The 22,925-nt window shown below is 44.8% G+C and overlaps 1 protein-coding gene across 1 annotated transcript; it reads right to left on the reverse strand.

The window, feature by feature from the left end:
• Positions 1–11: 11 nt before the first annotated feature.
• On the reverse strand, positions 12–22,353 carry LOC120541930 (dynein regulatory complex subunit 3-like). The gene is made up of 12 exons (XM_039773924.1): positions 22,103–22,353; positions 19,527–19,643; positions 19,218–19,384; positions 15,211–15,357; positions 14,913–15,032; positions 13,006–13,118; positions 11,283–11,457; positions 6,666–6,797; positions 6,475–6,545; positions 4,339–4,462; positions 3,990–4,121; positions 12–146 (listed from the first exon to the last, which is right to left on the reverse strand). Exons 1-12 carry the CDS (start codon positions 22,260–22,262, stop codon positions 36–38), a joined length of 1,569 nt encoding a protein of 522 aa, XP_039629858.1. The 5' UTR covers positions 22,263–22,353; the 3' UTR covers positions 12–35.
• Positions 22,354–22,925: the final 572 nt, after the last annotated feature.

A 22,925-nucleotide genomic window follows, 5' to 3' on the forward strand; every position in this document is an offset into this window, starting at 1 on the left:
CTTAAGCAGATCGTGTTGAGCAGAGGCAAAGCTGCCTAGGCTGCATGGCGGAGCTCGTACTTAGCAGCATTGTCCCGCAGATGGTTAGTGTACTGGTGGATCTCTGAAACACGGTTGCGATTGCGAGTCTTTTCTTCCCGGTGTACCTGCAAAGGAATTGGGAAAGAAAGAAAAATTGAATCATGGCATACTTCTAAAAATGTGACTGAGCTCTCTCATATCTAGAGAGGAGCTGGCTTCTGCAAATGGCGAAAGAAACGGGCCAAAATAGTCTGAATAAATGGTGCAACAACCCATCCATCCATCCATTTTCCATCCCGCTGAATCCGAACACAGGGGGTCTGCTGGAGCCAATCCCAGCCAACGCAGGGCACAAGGCAGGAACCAATCCCGGGCAGCGTGCTAACCCACCGCAGGACACACACAAACACACCCACACGCCAAGCACACACTAGGGCCAATTTACAATCGCCAATCCACCTAACCTGCATGTCTTTGGACTGTGGGAGGAAACCGGAGGGAACCCACGCAGACACGGGGAGAACATGCAAACACCACACAGCGAACCCGGGTCTCCTAACTGCGAGGCAGCAGCGCTACCACTGCGCCACCGTGCCGCCCTGGTGCAACAACCATTATAGTTATAATAGGTAGATGAGGTTTGGGTTAATGTAGTGGGTTTTTTTTTTAATTTGAAATAAGAAAATGAAGTGACAGTCCATCGTGGCATCTTAAAGTATACTGGGTACTGTTGAGAGTTCAGCTTCTAATTTGAAGACATGGCCACACAGCACTTTCAAAGTACGGCCATTGGGTAGGGTAAACTCCTCATCTTCAGTATGCTTGGACTGCTAATATTGGTGCCATCGTTTTTTGTAAATTTCATTACTTTTATAAAGTGACAAAGTATTGTGAGTTGAAACCATTTTGAAGTTCAAAGGTTACTCCTGGTTTCTTTGTGGCTAGCAAATGCAACATCTGCCTGGAAAATATTTGTCCAAAACATTGGTGCATTTATGGTGGTTAATCCACAACAAATGAGGTGTTTTTCACCCATTCAGTAGACATTGAAAAGGATAAATTGTGCTGTAAATATCTGTGAATTATTTTATTAATCTGCACGTATTAGGCAGGGTTTTATCATTTTAACCTTGAAGGGGCCATGTGACAAATGTGACATTTGATTTACACTGTGGATTTCCAGCCTACTTTACACCTAAATTTTAAAACTGCAGTTGATCTTGTCCATAGATGTTTTTTACAAAATTTCTCAATTCCTTAGAAGAACCACAGATTAACGTGGGCTTCAGCATTTCCTGTTGCCTAGCGGGATTTCTTAGCTATGGTGCAGTTTAATAACCATCTATCCTATTTCCGACACAAAGTTGTAGGGTAGCAGCAATGTAAGCGTCCCAAGGACACTAGAATGCCACACATTTTTACAATGGTGAGCTTGACTTATGGTGAGTGCAAACTAATCATCCCCATAGCCATTTATGCTGATGTCCTATTTTGGTCACAGCTTACTGAAATGTCCTGAGTCTCTGGTCATTAAAGAGCCTTGGGCAGTCTTCTAAAACAGTAGGGTGTCTGCCAATGTCCTGTGTAAACTGCCCATTGTGGCCAAACCCTTTCTGGCCCCTTAGTCATCCAGTGTTTGTAATTGGCTAACTATCTCATTAACCCATTCCCACCTAACAGGTAATATGTGGGTGAGTGTACGGGTGTGAGAGTGGCTGCCGTCACATCATGCAGGTGGATGCTGCACATTGGTGGCGGTTGAAGTTGCTCTCCATTGTCCATGTAAAGCACTTTGCGTGTCTAGAAAAATGCTACATAAATGTAATTATCTCTCTTGTCTCTTTATGATTTATACCCTAATAATGTTGAAGGCACAGGACTGGCACCCTCTCTTTCTTGAATTGACATCTCAAACCGCGCCCCCTTTATAGGATCCTCCTATTTATTAGACTTATTCCATGTTTACCCAGGTTACCTGGTTGCCCCCAAATCTTTTTCCTCCTCTCTCCGTGGTACTTGGTGTCCCTTGAGGTGAGACCCAATCTTTGCATATCATCTGACACCACTTATAAATCACACCTTCTTTAGCTGATCTCTGGGCCTCATCCTTTCTACTTCCATCCTGATGTGCCTTCTAAACCACGGATGTCAAACTCCGGTCATGGGGTTCTATTCAATAAGGGCGCTCACAAAAAGGCGACCTCAATTGGGCGCGGCGAATAAAGGCGAGCTTCAAAAGGGCGACCTCAATTGAGCGTTGCGAATAAAGGCGTTCGTTGATAATTTAGTTCAAATGGCTCTGGAATATGTGAAGAGCAACAAAGGGTGCATTTCTACTCGTAGTCGAAGGCTACACATTCGGACATGTCAAAGCGAATTAAATCAATTGTCCTTGATTATGCTAATAGACCGCATCTCGGATATCTACGTGGCATTGCACATAATCTACAGCTTCAAGTGTAACACAACAATGAGTAAGATCAGAAAACAACGAAATATAGAGAGCTTTAGAAATAGTTCGTTAGAAGTTCATGCATTCATTAATTGAATGTTTTAATATTCTTGCTGGGCGGCACGGTGGCGCAGTGGTAGCGCTGCTGCCTCGCAGTTAGGAGACCCGGGTTCGCTTCCCGGGTCCTCCCTGCGTGGAGTTTGCATGTTCTCCCGTGTCTGCGTGGGTTTCCTCCGGGCGCTCCGGTTTCCTCCCACAGTCCAAAGACATGCAGGTTAGGTGGATTGGCGATTCTAAATTGGCCCTAGTGTGTGCTTGGTGTGTTTGTGTGTGTCCTGCGGTGGGTTGGCACCCTGCCCAGGATTGGTTCCTGCCTTGTGCCCTGTGTTGGCTGGGATTGGCTCCAGCTGACCCCCGTGACCCTATTCGGATTCAGCAGGTTAGACGATGGATGGATGGAATATTCTTGCTTTCGCTTTTTTATACGTTCAGTCATTGCCTTTATCTAATAAATTTTCTGTTTTGTTGCGTTTGCCTTTATTCGCCGCGCCCAATTGAGGTCGCCCTTTTGAAGCTCGCCTTTATTTACGCGCCCTTATCGAAGGATACCCGGTCCTGGAGGGCCGCAGTGACTGCAGATTTTCATTCTAACCCTTTTCCTAATCAGTGGGCAGATTTCACTGCTAATTAACTTCTTTTCTCTTCAGTTTAATAGCCCTGTTTTTGAATATTCAGTCCTCTAAATTGATTGATTCTTTTCATCATTAAATGGTAGCCAAACAGAAATAACACATGAAATGACCAGCTAAATTTTGATTTCAGACTCCAACCAGTTTCTTAACGAGAAGCCAATTCTTGACTTGTTGCTGCTGTCATTCTGCCATAGCAGACTTTTCCAAAACTGTTGATTGTCTGTTTTTTCTAAGAACACCATCAAAACGTCTTGATGACCTCGGAGATCATCCTTACTGAGACCATCACCCTTCTTTACTTCCACATATTGTGTGGTGGGCACAGGCTAGCTGGTCTTGTGTCGGCTCGTTTTGAGTCTCTTTATTGTATGGCTGCTAATTAAGGAAAAAGAAACGACTAAGGGGCCTGAGTCCAGTTAATTAAAACTAAGTCAAAAGAAGTTAATCAGCAGCCAAAACTGGTCACCAATTAAGAAGATAGTTAGTTAGAATGGAAACCTGCAGCCACTGAGGCCCCCCAGGACCGGAGTTCGACACCCCTGTGAATCTAACCAGTCCACACTCGTAAGCCACCTCAGTGGTTTCTCCTCAGCAGAACACCCGTCACCTCCACACCTATTCTTTCTCTTTCCTCGGCATTCATCTTTCTCCTACTTTGTGACACAATACAGGTCTGACCCATACCCCAAGTCTATCATCATTTTTTAAATACCTTCGGCAGACGTTTCAAGGCAGTAAATGATAAAGAAGTTCACGTCAAAGAACACGAAACATCCCAGAGTGGCATAACACTGTAAACCCAGATTTTTAGTCTTGCTCTTTACCTGTGTGACCACATTTGCACACCACTTATTGGCTCTTGTCACTATTGAGTCCTCCCTGTTATCGATCTTCAGAAGGTGCATGTCATGAGAGCCGCTGACAGCGTTGATAACTGTGTCTTTATCCACAAAGAGCTGCAAAGCAATAAAACAAAATGACACGAGTTAAGTGGCAGGTCTGTGACACAAGGCCTACTTAAATGCACATCGTGATAAACAAGTGTAACCCTAATATATCAGTCAAATTGCTCATACTATATAAATTTTCGACAAGTGGAGCACAACCAGTCCTTTTTATTGATTTTAATCTTTCCATAACCACTACTGTCCACCAGAAATTCATTTAACTGACCATTCTGACGTCTTCAGGGATATCCTCATCAAATTCATCCCTCTTGGCCTTCTCTAGAGTGTTGATGGCAATCTCCAGCACTTTCTCATTGTAGTTGCTCTCCAAGTCCCGCAGTTGAGCGATTGTGGATCCAGTTAAGGTACAGTAGGAGGAGAGATGAATTGAACCCAAGTCAACGCTCGTTTGTAGTAACTTAAGAAGAATTATAGGTGCCACCTGATTTGACAGATTTGCATATCGAAGATCAAACCTGTCAGGTCTCTGTGATCTGCAGCTTCCCATTGTGCGGTGTCATTTTGTCAGTTCTGTACCCTGAATCTGTTTGCACATCTGCATATGTTTTAAGAAAGCGTATATCTACATCCTCGGATTGTATCCAGTCTAGGAATGTGCAGTGTGATAAATTTCGATATTTGTAAAAGTGAATGTGCAGATATTCGGTTAACTGCAAAAGAGCCTGTGTGTGTGTGTGTGACTCGTGCGCGCCTGTGTGTATGTGTGTGTCTGTCTCTCTCTGCACAGGGAATGCACAGGAAGAGACTGAACACGTGCTGGGTGGCCCCGCGCATGCGCACTTCTCCAGAAGACACACGGACACTGGACGCACACAAGGGTTTTATTAAAGAGGATGATTCTTTGCATTTATATAGCGCTTTTCTCACTACTCAAAGCGCTCAGCAGTTGCAGGTTAAGGGCCTTGCTCAAGGACCCAACAGAGCAGAGTCCCTTTTGGCATTTACGGGATTCGAATTGGCAACCTTCCGATTGCCAGTACAGATCCCTATCCTCAGAGCCACCACTCCACCTGTTTGGCCGGGGGTGGGGTGGGGGATTGTAATATGTTTGTTATAATATTAATTTAATGTCACTATCTCCGTGCACACTGTTATACAGGCAGACCAAGTATGGCACACAGGGGCTCAGCATTTAGAATTGCCAACCAAGCATTGGATTAGATAGCCAAAGACAACTGGAGGATTGTATAGTCAGCCTAAACACAGAATAGTATACTTTCTGTCCTCTGTCAGCACAAAATCTTCTTTCCTTGTTGGGAGAATGAGAACTGCATTGTGCTATTCCTGTATTTTGTGGAGGTGAAGTTCAGTCCTTTCCTGCCCTTGTTTGAAGACCGGAGAAAGAGCCTGCACGGGGAGCAACCAGTATATAAGGATGGACCTACTGCCAATACACTTTGAAGCTGTTCGGACGGAAGATTACGTCATCCGTCCGAAAATCCTCCCAGCGTGGTAACGAAAAATGGCAGCCTACGTAGATCAAGACTCCCACCTTGATAAGTCTGTCATCAGCTTCCCGTTTGTAACCGCGTAAACCGTCATTAAAGTAAGCTAATGTATATTTTTCTCATGTGATTGCCCCGCCCCTTTGCATGTGTGAACCCTGACTGGTGATTGCCCCGCCCCTTTGGATGTCTGAATCCTGACTGCTGGTTGCCCCGCCCCATTTGAATGTGTGAACCCTGACTGATATCGCCTTTTCTGTTATATTTCTATATTTTTCGGTTACTTAATATGCCGCAATGTCAAAAGAACACATTTCCGGAGAGCTAATGCTTCCTAAGGAAACAGGGATGGATTGGGACACTCCTGCCGAGTTTTTCAGAGGAGAGGGAGTGACCAGGACTGAGGACAGCTCGCCGCAGGAGTCAAAGAGGCTTGTGAGAATGAGCGTCCTGGTCACTGGGGAGCCCGAGTCTCGGTCTGGAGGGAGATGTACGAAGCCAGGGGTCGGAATTATTTCCTCCTCACCGGCACCGATCATCGTCATCTTTTTGTACGTTTACTTATTTGACTGGTGCAACTTACAACATTTATGATACAACTGGTTACATTTCTTTTTGGTTTTCCAATTGGAGCACAGGCAAGCCAAGTGATTCGCTCAGGGTCATACACTGGTGTCAGTAGTGGGATCTGAACCAGCAACCTCCGGGTTTAAAGTCCGAAGCCTTAACCACTGCACCCTCACCACCATCGTTTTTTTTTTATTTTGTTGCGTGTAATTTCACAGGTTTGACTCCGATCCTAGCATAATGATCAAATATCATTTTTTTTTTAGTCCCCCCAAGTCTGTTACTCACCCATTTGTAGCATCTTGCCAGAACACTCAACAAAAGGATATAAGCCCTGAACATACTCGATGAAATTGACCACCATTTCCGTCATGTTTCTTTCGAAATCCTCACTTATGTCCTAAAAAAAAAAAAAAAAATGAATGCCTTCTAGTCAGTCAGATTGATTTCTCAAAACTTTTTGGTCTGAATAATTTAGTAGAATTTTACAAAGACCCCCCTTCATGCCCTGGGGTCCTACCTTAAGCTGCTCTAACAGCTGCATCTCCAACATCATGAGTGAGTTGTGCAGCTCCTTGATGTCACTGTGGTACTGTGCCAGGCGCGAGTTCAGCTGCTCCTCGTCTGCGATTTCTTGAATGTCTCTGTGAAACTGAATGCACGACCTGATTATTGATATGCAAGATAACTTCCATCTAAATGATATCCACATTTAAAACACATACAGTGCATTCAGAAAGTTTTCAGACCCCTTCGATTTATTTTTTTTTTACATTTTTATGTATTTTAAATGTATTTGTTTCCCCTCATCAAACACACAGAAGACCACAGAATGAAAAAACAACATTTTAGGAACGTTTGCGAATGTATTTCAAAACTGAAATATCACACGGACACAAGCGTTCAGCCCCTTTACTCAGAATTAATAGCATTATAGACCCCCTCCCCACTCAACCACTCGCAGGAATAAAAATGTAAATGGTCGATCAAATGAGACATTGTGACGCTGTGACGATGCGGGTTCGCTCCACGCTCCCATCGTCCTTCCGGGAGCCCTGAACCCGACACCGTCGGTAAATGTCACCGATGAGCTTGGCAGTGAGGCACAACAAATAGAGCAAGGGGATGGTGCCAAAAGTTTAAAGTGCTTTTATTTAAAATCAACAAAACTCAAAAACAGTGTCCAAAATAAATAGTGCAGTGTATTCAAAAGTCTTCAAATAAATAATCCATTAAAACGGGTGAAAGGTGGAGATTAAAATCCAATAGAAAAAAAACAACGAGGTTAAAACAATGGCTGGAAGCAACAACATCATTTATTTCTACAAATACAAATAATGTCGCTCAAAGTGCTTTACATGGTGAAGAAAAGAGAAATAAAAGACAAAGTAAGAATTAGAATAAGATAACGCTAATTAACATAGAATAAGAGTAAGGGAGGACAGAAAAAACAATAAAACTCCAGACGGCTGGAGAAAAAAAAATAAAATCTGCAGGGGTCCCAAGGCCATGAGACCACCCAGCCCCCTCTGGGCATTCTACCTAACATATAAATGAAGCAGTCCTCTTTGTATTTAGGGTTTTAGCAGTCTCTTAAAATCCAAAGCATGGTGCCACCTTCTTTCTACCTGGCGGCTCCCCTGCTTCTCCCATCGGGCTTCGCAACAGGGGAGATGCCCTACCTGCAGGTGCAGCTGCCTTCCACAGTGGTCCGGTAGCCCTCCGATCCCTGGCTACGTCGGGCTCCATCCAGACTGAGACTTGGGTTCTTTCCCCAGCAGCCAGGGCGCTCACGCTGGGACTAAACCAGTCCAAAGCCTCAACGACTGCCCCTGCCATCTTCAATACTGGTCACTCCAGCTCCGTGATCTCTCAGCTGGACCAACCAATTTCTACAGCCCCACCGAGTGTCGGCCAAACACTCCTCTGTAAGGACTCACCTCCCAGCTGCCTGCCTTTCTTTGCTCCATCGAGCCTCGACTCTCTCACACCGGCTATCCTCTCCCTGCTTCCTGCCGCCCTCTTCTCCTGCAACCTCCGTTTCTTGCTTTTCCTCTTTTTTTTCTTCCCCCCCTACTGGCCGCCTCGCACTTCTAAATATCACGGGAACATGGATCAGCTGTGGCAATCAGCAGCTCCCAGGAACAATTATGGATGCGGATGACTCCTCACCTGTGCACTTAAGCAAGAATCACCCGCATCACGAATTCCCCTGGGAACCGCAACGCCACACACGCACACCATGCCCCTTGCTAAGCCACCAGTGCGGCGATTATTTATTTTAAAAAGTGGCCTTTTTGACGTGAGCTGTGGACCTGCTACACCACAGACGCCACCAGGGGGGCGAACAGCCACCCTAACCCGGACACAAACAGGCAGGACACCCGGTTAATTTACATCAAAACATGCTGTGCACAAATCACCAACAGAACAGTCCCGTCTTCCATTTAAGAATTATGGAGGTCACTGTGCTCTTGGGAACCTTCAGTGCCGCAGACATTTTTTTTTTGTAGGCTTGTAGGCAACAGCAAGGATCCTGCGAGCTGGATCACCCTCGGGTAATCACGCCACATGGCCGTAACTGACGCTCCCTCACAATGCAGGTCATGTGCCTCTGTAATGTGTTAGAATTCAGTATTTTCAAGAAAATGACATTTCTGTGTGTTGCTTAGTGTAATGGGCTATAAACCAGCATTTTAAAGAAAAGGCAAAATTTCTGGAAAACTCTGCTACAGGTTATTGTTGATGGCTATCTACAGGACATAAATATTTACCGGTCTTGCTAAAGACTCACCTGCTTTGAATAGTCCGACTGCTTTGGTTTAGTATCTCATCTACACACATTGTGGTGATACACAACTGCCTGCTTCCTTTGAAAATTAACGGGTTTTGGGGACATTGGTTTCTAATCCTGCGGTGGGTTGGCACCCTGCCCTGGATTGGTTCCTGCCTTGTGCCCTGTGTTGGCTGGGATTGGCTCCAGCAGACCCCCGTGACCCTGTATTTGGATTCAGCGGGTTAGAAAATGGATGGATGGATGGATGGATGGATGGTTTCTAATCAAGTACTTTTTGACAGCTGGCCACAATACTATTATTGAACCAAAGTAAATGTGGTTACACTGTTTGTTATGCAGAGAAAATTGGCTTGCACCATTGTTTCACTGATTGTCATGTTGATCTATAGTTGTGCTTGAAAGTTTGTGAACCCTTTAGAATTTTCTGTATTTCTGCGTAAATATGACCTAAAACATCATCAGATTTTCACTCAAGTCCTAAAAGTAGATAAAGAGAAACCAGTTAAACAAATGAGACAAAAATATTATACTTGGTCATTTATTTATTGAGGAAAATGATCGAATATTACATATTTGTGAGTGGCAAAAGTATGTGAACCTTTGCTTTCAGTATCTGGTGTGACCCCCCAATAACTGCAACTGAACATTTCTAGTAACTTTTGCTCATTCCTGCACAACAAATTGGAGTTTGAGCCCATTCCTCCGTACAGAACAGCTTCAACTCTGGGATGTTGGTGGGTTTCCTCACATGAACTGCTCGCTTCAGGTCCTTCCACAACATCTCATTGGATTAAGGTCAGGACTTTGACTTGGCCATTCCAAAACATTAACTTTATTCTTCTTTAACCATTCTTTGGTAGAACGACTTGTGTGCTTAGGGTCGTTGTCTTGCTGCATGACCCACCTTCTCTTGAGATTCAGTTCATGGACAGATGTCCTGACATTTTCCTTTTGAATTCTCTGATATAATTCAGAATTCATTGTTCCATCAATGAAGGCAAGCCGTCCTGGCCCAGATGCAGCAAAACAGGCCCAAACCGTGATACTACCACCACCATGTTTCACAGATGGGATGAGGTTCTTATGCTGGAATGCAGTGTTTTCCTTTCTCCAAACATAACGCTTTTCATTTAAACCAAAAGTTCTATTTTGGTCTCATCCGTCCACAAAACATTCTTCCAATAGCCTTCTGGTTTGTCCACGTGATCTTTAGCAAACTGCAGACGAGCAGCAATGTTTTTTTTGGAGAGCAGTGGCTTTCTCCTTGCCACCCTGCCATGCACACCATTGTTGTTCAGTGTTCTCCTGATGGTGGACTCATGAACATGAACATTAGCCAATGTGAGAGAGGCCTTCAGTTGGGTTCCTTTGTGACCTTGCCGACTTTTACACGCCTTGCTCTTGGAGTGATCTTTGTTGGTCGACCACTCCTGCGGAGGGTAACAATGGTCTTGAATTTCCTCCATTTGTACACAATCTGTCTGACTGTGGATTGGTGGAGTCCAAACTCTTTAGAGATGCTTTTGTAACCTTTTCCAGCGTGATGAGCATCATCAACTCTTTTTCTAAGGTCCTCAGAAATCTCCTTTGTTCATGCCATGATACACTTCCACAACCATGTGTTGTGAAGAGCAGACTTTGATAGATCCTGTTCTTTAAATAACACAGGGTGCCCACTCACACCTGATTGGCATCCCATTGACTTGAAAACACCAGACTCGAATTTCACCTTCAAACTAACTGATCATCCGTGAGGCTCACATACGTTTGCCACTCACAAATATGTAATATTCGATCATTTTCCTCAATAAATAAATGACCAAGTATAATATTTTTGTCTCATTTGTTGAACTGGTTTCTCTTTATCTACTTTAAGGAGTTGAGTGAAAATCTGATGATGTTTTAGGTTATGCAGAAATACAGAAAATTCTAAAGGGTTCACAAACTTTTAAGCACAACTGTATGCAGAGATTGAAGCATTGATATATTTCTGAGTAAAGGAGAATAAAGGAGAACAGAGAAGTAGGGTCTGGGACTTTTATGCTTTTTCACCGTATCGCTGTGGCTTCACCCTGTATAGCAACAGTGGCTTGGCCCTGGCCCAGGTTCCCTTAAGCCTGAGGCCGGTAACACCTCATTCGGGACTCCGTGACCAACACAAAGTCAAAGCAGCGGTACCCAAGGATTCTCCGAAGAGACACAGTACCAAAGGAGTGCAACATAACAAACTGTGAAAAAAATAAAGGGGTCTAAAGACTTTCACAATGCACTGTAGATGTGAAAAGGAGGCCATCCTTGGCACGTAACCCTGCTTAACAAATCGCCGTCGCTCATCCTCACCTGCTCCTTTACCGGGTCGAACTCAGCCACCTTACTCGCCCCAATGTCTTGATTCATTTTCACCGCCTCTTCCTTGCCCTCGTGATAGGCCTTCAGCTCCTCCTGCCTCCGCTGGTGTTGCTTTAGGCCGTTATTGAATATGTTGTGGCACAGCTCTAGAAACTTGCTCCGGTAGGTGAAAAAACAGAATTAAGGAAAAACTTCTTCTCTTAGTCCCGAGAGTTATTTCTGCTGATAGGCAGAAACTATTTAGAATACAATAGAATACAATGCCTTTTATTGTCACTATACACATGTACAATGAGATTAAAAGCAGCTCCTTCAGTGCAGATATATACAAGGGGGGGACCCAAAAATAACCGGAAATATTTTTAAAACGTGTTTAATTTAATTTTCTGTACAAACTACAATTAGTCTCCTTCACAGTGGAGGAAATACACTTATCTAACCGTTTGTTCCATTGTTCGAAACATTTTTTAAATTTCGCCTGAAGTAATGCCCATTAATGCTCCGGTCGTTTCTTGTTTTACCTCTTCGACGTCAGCAAAACGCCTTCCTTTCAAGTCGTTTTTCATCCGAGGGAACAAAAAGAAATCACACGGAGCTAAATCCGGAGAGCAGGGTGGGTGGTTCAGGGTTGTCATACCGTTTCAATAACAATAGTTTCTGCAACACTTTTTTTCAAGAAGAAAACAAAATTTCACTGCCGCGCGTTGCTCACGATAATCGGCCATCGTAAAAAACGACGCTTGCACAAAACTACTTTTACAAAATTCACTGAACACAAGCACAACCTTCCAGACTGATGGCACTTGGCAGACTGACTTGTGAGGAGTGTGACTAGATCGCCCTAGCGGCCCGACCACGTACTGCAAGTACCAACCTAACAACAACAACAAAATTCTGGTTATTTTTGGGTCCCCCCTCGTATGTAGAACACAACAAGTAAATAAACAAATGGTGCAAAAAGTTGCAAAGAATGGGACCACAACATCCTTCGAGAGCAACTTCTGCCAACCATCCAAGAACATTTTGGTGACCCACAATGAACAATCCAGCATGATGGAGCACCGGGCCTTAAGGGAAATGTGACAACTAAGTGGCTTGGGGGACAAAATATCAACATTTGGGCTCCATGGCCAGGAAACTCCCCACTGAGAACTTGTGGTCAGTCCTCAAGAGCCGGGTGGACAAACAAAAAACCACCAATTCTGAGAAACGCCAAGCAGTGATGATGCAAGAATGGGCAGTCATCAGTCATGATTTGGCCCAGAAGTTGATGGACAGCCTGTCAGGGTGAATTGCAGAGGTCTTAAAAAAGAAAGAAGGGCCAACACTGCAAATATGGACTTCTATGTGCATAAACTTAATGGAATTGTCAATAAAAGCCTTTGAAACTTCTGAAATGCTTGTCATTCCACTTCAGTACACCACAGAAACATCTGACAAAAAGATCTAAAAACACTGAAGCAGCAAGTTTTTTGAAAACCAATACTTGTGTCATTCTCCAAACTTTTGGCCATGGCTGTACAAGTAAGGCCAGACTACTGGCTGTGAGAGCAAAAGTGTGGAGGAAACCCAGCCTTGCAGGCTATGTGAGGCTAACAAATGTCTCTCCAGGAGTATTCCTTCACAACTGGCCCCCTCCATTTTGTATCCCTTGTAATAAAATATGACTGAGCATATTTACTCAGGCCACAAGTAGTCCAACTGTAAAGGATATGTTTCAAGAAGTGGGACCACTTCGGGGAGCTGCACCAGTTTGCTCCCTTCTGTATCTTCTGCAAACAGGCTATCAAACAGGAACGGCCCGTTGAGATGTTCCACAAACGCATCCTATCACAGAAAAAAAAAGAGAACAGAGGAATTACATTAATATGAGACGGTGCAGGTCCGCTCCATGCTGCTGCTTCCAGTGTGTAACCGAATGAGCCGACAAATCACACAAAGACCAAAGTGGATTGTGAAGGTTATTAGTGATGTCCCTGGCTGTTATTTTTGGATTTTTTCTTCACATTTCTCACAACGTTTCTCATGGCTTATAAACCCCGGGCAGGGCACACACACACAACACACTAGGGACAATTTAGGATCGCCAATGCACCTAACCTGCATGTCTTTGGACTGTGGGAGGAAACCGGAGCGCCAGGAGGAAACCCACGCAGACACGGGGAGAACATGCAAACTCCACACAGGGAGGGCCCGGGAAGCGAACCCAGGTCTCCTAACGGCGAGGCAGCAGCGCTACCACCGCGCCACCATGCCGCCAAAATAAAATATATAAACATGTTTTTTAAGTAAAAGTATTTTATTTACTTTAGTTATAAATGCACCAAAAAGCAAAAAATACATTTTTCTTTAACCACAAGTTACGTGGTTATATGTGACTAATTAAAATCGTTGAGCGCACAAAAATTAATCGATTCAAACAATTTTTGTAACTTGTTTAGCATGCTGGGGAATTACAATGTTGTTGTTTTGTTTTATATTTTATGATTAAGTAGCTATTCTATTAATTGATTCATAGAATGTTCACGGCACAGTGCAGATCCCATCCTCGTCGCCAAGTGTGTTGCTGTAGACCCACACCACAAAGCATCTCAGCTCTCAGGTTTGCACGGTGGTAAACTACTGGTGGTCAGTCACAAACCTGCAACGTCTGACTCAGAACTGAACTACTTGCAGCAGGAGCTCATAGCAGAGTTCCTTTAGTCAGCTGTGCAGAGACTGTTTCTGAGTACTGCGAGCAGAGTTCTTCCTGGAGACATTAACTAATCTCTCTCTCTCTGTGTCAGCCCACAACTATTCTGCACAGCGTCACCACTACAACTGTATGTGGCATTCATACCTCGTACCTCCTCCAGACCGCGAGGGGGCGACCGCCCTGGTTATGTTGGGGTCCACGGGTAAAGGGCTTGGAAGCCTAATCCTGCAGGGGCCCGTGGCCACCGCCAGGCGGCGCCCCGGTGCCTGTAGAAGTCTGGAGCCCAGCACTTCCGCCACAACAGGAAGTGCTGGGGGGAAGAAGACAGGGGACACCTGGAGGGCTTCCGGGTGTGCAGCCGGCACTTCCGCCACACTGGGGCGTGTCTTCGGAGGAATGCCGGGAAGCAGCTGGAGCCCATCCGGGTTCCTATTTAAGGGGCCGCCTCCCTTCAGTCGAGAGCGGAAGTCGGGTGGAAGAGAGACGGAGCTGGAGAGAGAGGACTGGAGGCAGCCAGGAAGGCACAAAGGACTGTGAGGCCTGGATTGAGGGGGATCGGTGCTGGAGGCACTGGGGTTTGTGTGCACGTAAATAACTTGTAAATATTGTAAATAAACGTGTGTTGGGTGCAAAAGCGATGTGGCTCCCACACACTGCAAGCTATGAGACCAGTATAACTACAGTGCATCTGGAAAATATTCACAGCGCATCACTCTTTCCACATTTTGTTATGTTACAGCCTTATTCCAAAATGGATTAAATTCGATAAATAGATAGATAGATAGATACTTTATTAATCCCAAGGGGAAATTCATAATTTCATTACCGACTGTGTCGGGTTCAAGAGCTCCCATATCGGAGATGGGAGCATGAAGTGGAACCCGCATCATCACACTCCTCCTCCTCCTCCTCCTCCTCTTTCCTACCTTATGCAACTGTAGCACTTCTTGTTCCTTCTGCTCCTCTTCCTGCTTTGTCTTCGCCAAGTTCTCATTGTGCTGCAGCTCCTCGATGACGTACTGATATTTGAGACCAGCCAACTCACGCTGCAAGATAAACAGAAAGTGACTTCCTAAATATGGTGAAAGCCTCCAATAGCACCGTTCACGACTAAGAAAGAGAGCGGGAGTCTGTTTTGATTGGACTCTGGGATCTCTACGCTGGTAAATCATTTTCCCCACCAGTGTCCTCAACATGGCTATCCAGTCACATGCAGATACTCACAGTGTCATTGTCCACTAATTTGTAGTCCAGATAGACCAGATTGGGCAGGTAGGCGGCGACAAACAGCTTGTAGTCCTCAACTTGTTCGATGGGATTCCCATCCAGGCAGAGTGCTTCCAGCTTCTCCAGCCTCCGCAAGTAGATGATCTGTAGAACAGACAGAGAAGCCATTGAAAGGATTGTGTGAACATGCAGAAAGTCGGACTTCAGAGAAGCCTACAGAAGAAATTGAATTCCAAGCTGAAAGAAATTAGGGCGGCATGGTGGCGCTGCTGCCTCGCAGTAAGGAGACCTGAGTTCGCTTCCTGGGTCCTACCTGCATGGAGTTTGCAATTTCTCCCCGTGTCTGCATGGGTTTCCTCCCACAGTCAAAAGTCATGCAGGTTAGGTGCATTGGCAATCCTAAATTGTCCCGTGTGTGTGCCCTGCGGTGGGCTGGCACCTTGTCCAGGATTTGTTTCCTGCCATGCAACCTGTGCTGGCTGGGATTGGCTCTAGCAGACCCCCGTGACACGTGTGTTAGGAAATGGATGGATGGATGAAAGAAATTACAAAAAGACAGAAACACAACAACATTTTGGCTGAGCTTTCGTGAGGTGGTTGTCTTTATGTTTTTAAAGCGTGGAAATAATTTTCACCTACTTCAAACCATTTTGCCTGTGTTTTTCTAAATCAATTTCCATTTTATTGCCACCTGTACATAGTATGATCAAACTCTTACTGCCATATCTCCATAAAATAATGACAGTAATAAAAAAAAATGACACACACCTACAAAAAAGCAGATATAATTCAAAGCATAAGCATCTCTCAGATGCGCTTATTTTAAAATTTCGTAAAATATTGGCCTCCGTTGTTCTTCATCACTACTTATGACTTGATTGGTTCCACACTTCACATTCACTCCTAGCATGATAAAACTCGCTGATGGGATGCTGATATTGTCTTCTTTTCATACTTTTGTGAGGATCTGTTAAATCATGGGTAAATGTTTAAAGATAATCATTACACTTCAATTTCATTGGAATTTGTGATTATATTAGGTTAGAAATTTTATTTGAGACGTGAATTTAATTTAAGCAAAAGAAGATTAGGAGGAGACATGATTAAAGTGTTTAAAATTAGGAAGGGAATTAGTCCAGTGCATCAAGATGGTTAATAAGGTGTGCGGTTTTGGTCTGCAGGCTACAAAAAGGCCATGGCAGCGCTAGAAAAAGTCCAGAGAAGAGCGACGAGGCTGAGACCAGGGCAGCAGGGGATGAGTAATGAGGAAAGATTAAAAAGAGCTGAACATATTCAGATTAAGCAAAAGGAGATGAAGAGGCGATAAAATTGAAGTATTTAAAATTAGGAAGGGAATTAGTGCAGTGGATCGAGACTCTGACTTTAAAATGAGTTCATCAAGAACACGGGGACACAGTTGGAAACTTGTTAAGGGGAAATTTCGCCCAAACATTAGGAAGTTCTGGTAACACTTTACATGAAGTGTCCATAATTACACTGTAACTACTATGTAATTACCTGTATAAGTACAGTGCAACTATGAGTTATTACTCCATGTGTATTACAAAGTAACGTTATAGTTAATTACTCAGTTGTCATTGTTATTCCACAGTTTATATACACTCACCTAAAGGATTATTAGGAACACCTGTTCAATTTCTCATTAATGCAATTATCTAATCAACCAATCACATGGCAGTTACTTCAATGCATTTAGGGGTGTGGTCCTGGTCAAGACAATCTCCTGAACTCCAAACTGAATGTCAGAATGGGAAAGAAAGGTGATTTAAGCAATTTGGAGCGTGGCATGGTTGTTGGTGCCAGACGGGCCAGTCTGAGTATTTCACAGTCTGCTCAGTTACTGGGATTTTTATGCACAACCATTTCTAGGGTTTACAAAGAATGGTGTGAAAAGGGAAAAACATCCAGTCTAAGGACAGTGGTCTGAGGAGGGAAAAATCATGAACTGCCCATAGGGTGTTGGACAACTGTTTCCTTTAGAAGCAAAAGCTCCCTAATTGGAATGCGTTCTTTTAAAAATTGCGGCATTTTAAGTAACTGAAAATATAGAGAGATGATATTACAAAGCGAAATCCCTCCCATAGTGATTACGGCGGTACAAAAATCACATAAGAGAATTATACTTAGCTTTCTTTAATAAGGATGTACGCGGTATAACAGACGAAAGGAAGCCATAGCAGACAATACCAAGGTCGGAGCTTGATCTATAGAGTCTGCCATTTTTGTCACTGCGCTGAAAGGATTTTCCGGACGGATGACATCCTCCATCCATAGCCTTCAAAGGGTTTGGCCATGTCCAAGCCTTTTTTTTATACTGGCTGCTCCATGTGCTTGTCCTCTCTGGTCTCCAGACAAGGACAGTAAAAGGACTCAACCCCACCTCCAAAAAATACAAGAATAGCACAATGCCTACAATACAGTTTGTTCATTCTTCAAACTGCTACAGTATTGGTTTTCTAAATGCTGGCAGATTAGCCCCTGTGTGCCAAACTTAGCCTCCACATGTGAATGAATCCTTTAAAAGTGTTTTACAGAGACAATGACATTAACTTTAATATTACAGCAAATGTATTATAACAGCAACCAAGATTTATCCATGTGAGAAGTCAATGAAGGCGATCCTGTCTGGTTCTTCCCAAGTCTTTTTCTCCAGGTGACCTCAACTCGCACCATTAGCAGCTCTAAACTGGGCTGGGGTGAGTGTGCTTTGTGATGGACTGGCACCCCTTCCAGGATTGGTTCCTGCCTCCCAGCCAGTGCTACTAGAATAAACCTCAGCCCCTTTCAACCTTGAATTGGATTAAACAGATTTGGAAATGTTGTGTGTTATGATGTTCTGTAGTTTAAGCCCTGCCACAAGGGGGCATATGTGAGACCCTTCTTCTTACCGCTTTGATCCATCCACCTATTCCGGAACATGCTTAATCCAAAGGACATACCCTAGCAGCACTAGCCAACCCAGGATAAGGAGCACCAGTCCATTGGCAGAAATTTGACCTGCCAGTTAATAATAATAATAATAATTCTTTGTATTTATATAGCACTTTTCTCACTACTCAAAGCTCTCAGCAATTGCAGGTTAAGGGCCTTGCTTAAGAGCCCAACAGAGCAGAGTCCCTTTTGGCATTTACGGGATTCAAACCAGCAACCTTCCGATTGCCAGTGCAGATCCCTAGCCTCAGAGCCATCACTCCGCCAGTTAATGTAACACCTGTGGCTTTAGGGTGTGGGAGGAGAGCCAGAGGATCAGAACATTCCGGCTTCACAGAGATGGTGACTGGGCTGGGATGTGAACCCACAACTGGACCTGTGAGGTAGCAATGCCTACCACCGTTTTTATAAAGCTCAGATTTACTAAAGTTCAATGCTGGTTGACATTGTGACAGGTGGAAATGTTCTAACGGGGCCGCATGTTCCTATTCATCCATCCATCCATCCTCTTCCGCTTATCCGTGGTCGGATCGCGGGGGCAGCAGCCCGAGCAGAGAGGCCCAGACTTCCCTCTCCCCGGCCACCTCTTCCAGCTCTTCCAGGAGAATCCCAAGGCGTTCCCAAGCCAGCCGGGAGACATAGTTCCTCCAGCATGTCCTGGGTCTACCTTGGGGCCTCCTCCCAGTTAGACGTGCCCAGACCCCCTCACCAGGGAGGCGTCCAGGAGGCATCCTGATCCAATGCCCGAGCCACCTCATCTGACTCCTCTCGATGCGGAGGAGCAATGGCTCTACTCTGAGCTCCTCCTGGATGACCGAGCTTCTCACCTTATCTTTAAGGGAAAGCCCAGACACCCTGAGGAGGAAACTCATTTCAGCCGCTTGTATTCGCAATCTCGTTCTTTTGGTCCTATAGTTCTTAAATCCAAAAGCATTAAGCCTAAGTTTATAGAAGAATTTAATCATGATGTGAGTGAGGTCTTTGGCTCACCAGGTGTAGGGTCTTGACGTTATCCCCCCACCCGAAATACGCGATAAAAAAAGTATTCTCACGTTTTCAAGTTTGTCCACGTCATTGTTCCCAATGGAGAAGAACTGCAGCTTCTTCAGGTTGTCCAGATTTTCAATTTTAGAGATGCGGTTGTGGTACAAGCTGAGATCCTCCAACTTGACCAGGGAGTCCAAGCCATCGATCACCTCAATGTTGTTAAAAGAGAGATCTGGAGAAACAACATGGATAAGTAAAGACAGGTGGCTCCAATATTGTGTTCCGTTGAAGTGTTTTATGATGGTGTGTGCAGTGTAAGGTGTTATATAACGAAAATGCACTGATGAATGAATCCACAGATCCTTCTTACTCACCCAGCCAGACCAAGTTGACCAGATATTCCAGACCTTCTATCTTCTCAATGATGTTGTTGTCCATTTGTAGTTTGGTCAGATTTGTGAACTGCCAAAGATTTTCCATCTTCAGGATGTCTACAAATTAAGATCATTGTCATCATACCACAAGATGACTGAGAAAATAAACGAGCAAGTGTAACTTCCTGCTCACGAGGCCAAGACCACATCAGATGAGGAATCTTCCAGGGAGAGTCACTGTCACTAATAATGCTCAAAATATCCATAACACTCCTGATGATCTAACAGTCTTATTAAGGACTAGTGATCGGAAAACCCCGCTTGGGATTGGGAGAGCATGGGGGGGGGAGGGGTCATGAGGTCACTGGAAACGGGTGTGTGGCACTCCTGATGTCTATGCAAAAGGACAAAGGTCCAAGTCTTTAGAGTTCTGGTGCTTCCTATCTTGCTATATGGTTGAGAGACATGGACACTAACCAGTGATCTGAGAAGAAGACCGGACTCCTTCATGTGTGTCTCTCTGGAAAATCCTTGTGTGCCGCTGATTTGACTTTGTGTTGCTCATGGGGTCCCGAATGAGGCACATTACCTGCATTGTAAAGGAGTGTCAGTTACGGCACTGCGGCCATGTGGCGCGTTTCCCAGAGGGTGATCTGGCTTCTAAGATCCTCATTGTTAGGGACCCGAGCGGTTGGGCCATGCCAAGAGGTTGCCCACGTAATAACTGGCTGCGGCAGATAGAGGGTAAATTCCGGAGGGTGGGACTGGACCGCGTGTCTGCCTGGGGGGTTGCCACCCGGGATCCCGAGGTGTTTTGTCGTGTGGTGGTTGTGGCAACGCAATGTGCCAGTGCATGCTCCCCAACTTGACTTGACTTGAAATTTGGTGAAAACTCAGAAAGGTTAGGGAATTTTCGACAAACTCTGCGAAATGCATTGAAGTCAATGGGGAAGGAGAACGCCGTGGATTATAATGGTACAGTGGTCTGAGTGTCCATGTGAAAGCCAGGGAAGCCTCTGCCAACTATGTTTGACCGATTATTGTGGCCAAATATTGTCACATGAGACGTGAGACAGCAGTGCTAACCACTGCACCCCCGTGCCTCCCTCGGAGTCCTTTATCTCACTCCTGTCCAAGCTCCTGTCACTACCACTAACCAACAACCATAAAGCCTGCGATGCCAGAGATCATCGTTATATACTTGTTTTTTTTTTGGGCGTCGTACTTGTATGGAGTAGCGGAGCAGGACATGTTGAATCCAGCAGTAAAGACACAATGTACAAAGAACCTATACAGAACAGGGCAGTATTCCTATAATAGCCTCATTATTGCCAGCTAATGTACCCCCAAATGAAAATCCTACGAGTTTATTGTTTCTTTTCTGAACGCGCGTGGGGTGCAAATCCGCCTGAGATACGGTTCGGGCAGTGACATCACACATGCGTGTATACGTGGTAAAATATGTGCGCATGTGCAAAACAGATCGGCCAGCGCCGTTCAGCCAGGTTTATAGTTACCACGTGAAGCCGGCGCGCCTGCGCGATAAGCAACCAAAACACATTTCTACTTGTTGCGGCCCGTTTGATCGGCGCGTTGCTAGTCATGTCAATAAGTGACAGTGTTTGATCAGTGTCGCATAGCTAATAATGTCACCGCAGAGGATATGAGACTCTGCTGATGGAGGAAGAGTTGTGCCGCTATTGCTAACTTTAAATTGAAGAAAAGGACACCCATAGAACAAAAGCGGAGTAGGAAAGGCGACAATAATATTGTAATGAGTGCAGGACAAATACGATAAGCAGATGCATTTTGAATGTTTCTGAACGTCTTCCTTGTGTTTTGATTACCTGTTGTGTTATATTCAGCCCTTCGCTTATCATTCTGGTACCCACGTAACCAGCCTCTCCATGTTGTTTAGTATTTTGGAAAATTGTTAGAAAATGTTTTGCGCGCACCAACGCAGGGGGTACAGGGGTGTGGTTACAAACACTGCCGGTACACATCGGCGAAAAATGGAAAACTGCTGGTTCTCTGTCCCACATTAGCACATCTTTCAGTTAAAGAGTATCTGGTAACATTCGGTATCAAAGAGATACAAAGGTGAATAAAAATCCAATTAAAATGCTACTACTTGTTCATAGAGCGATTAACTTAACACAAGGTGGCCGAGCTCTACATAACTGCGATTAGACAGTTACCCCTGAGGTTCGTCGTTTTTAACGAGATCTGACTGTACTCAGGGTGCCGGGCAGTCAGCGCCGCAGCAGCAGTCGCGTCTCATTGCCATGGAAACGCAGCAAAACAAAACAGGCGGGATATTCAGTGCCAGAAATCAAAGCCTAGCGGAGAGGGCGCTATAGCTGCATCATCATGAGCGCTCATTAGTTTTATTTACGCACATTTTTGAAATTATTGCTATGACGATCATTCTGATTTTTGTATTAAATCAAGCTACAATTTTTAATAATTCTGATATCAACTGCATTGTTTGTGTCATTCGTTCGCCCCACCCCCCCACGATAGTCTAGCTTGCAGCAGTGGATCATCTCTACATTATAAAGTTGCGTCTTACGTACTTCTGTAGTCCAGGCGCAGGCGCTCGACGTCTTTAAAGAGAATCCCTTCCTCCTTAGCGATTATGCCGGCTTGCCCTTGGGGTCCCTGCTCCTGCACGGCCTGTTGCAACATCTCGTCGGAGACCACATTGGGCTCGATGGTGTCGTACAGGCGGCTCATGGTGTTGAAAAAGTGCGGTGACTTCTCAAGGATTGAAATCACAGCTCTAGCAGCTCCGCGGCGTGGGACAGCTGGGGGCCCTGTGCTCCTGTCTAATCCTCCCCTCCCGCCCCCTTTACCTCCTGGCCAAGGCGTCGTCGTTGCTAGGAAACCAAGTTACCTTAAAACTCGATTACCTGTACATATGTGTAAATCATTATTTTTTTTAATAAATTGCGTATTTTTCTGACTCACATATAAATATGACTTAAGTATATCTTCTTGTAACATTTCTGTGCAGCAATAAAACCATTTTAATACCGAAGAACAAACCGAGCGACCTACAGGGCCGTAACCGAGTTAGAGCGCATCCAATAAAAGCACTGGTGGGGAGAATGGGCCGGCCAGAAAAGTGATTGACAGGAGGCTTGTCCAATCGCTCTACAGTCTTGAGTTTCATTATTAGCTAAAAAGTTCGATCACCGAGGTACGAGACGCGAGGCAGTTTCGTTGTTATTTTTACTGAATATTAATTTATTAACAACAAAAATGTGGTATATCATCGACGCAGCCCTCTCATAATCGCGTAGGGGCATAAGGATCGCACATCCTGCAAAGACCTACCGTCCGGTGGAATATGGAAATGCAAAACCCTCCGGCAGTCCTAAGAGGAATGGCGCCCCG

The sequence above is a fragment of the Polypterus senegalus genome, chromosome 13 (assembly GCF_016835505.1).
Source record: "Polypterus senegalus isolate Bchr_013 chromosome 13, ASM1683550v1, whole genome shotgun sequence".
NCBI lineage: Eukaryota > Metazoa > Chordata > Cladistia > Polypteriformes > Polypteridae > Polypterus > Polypterus senegalus.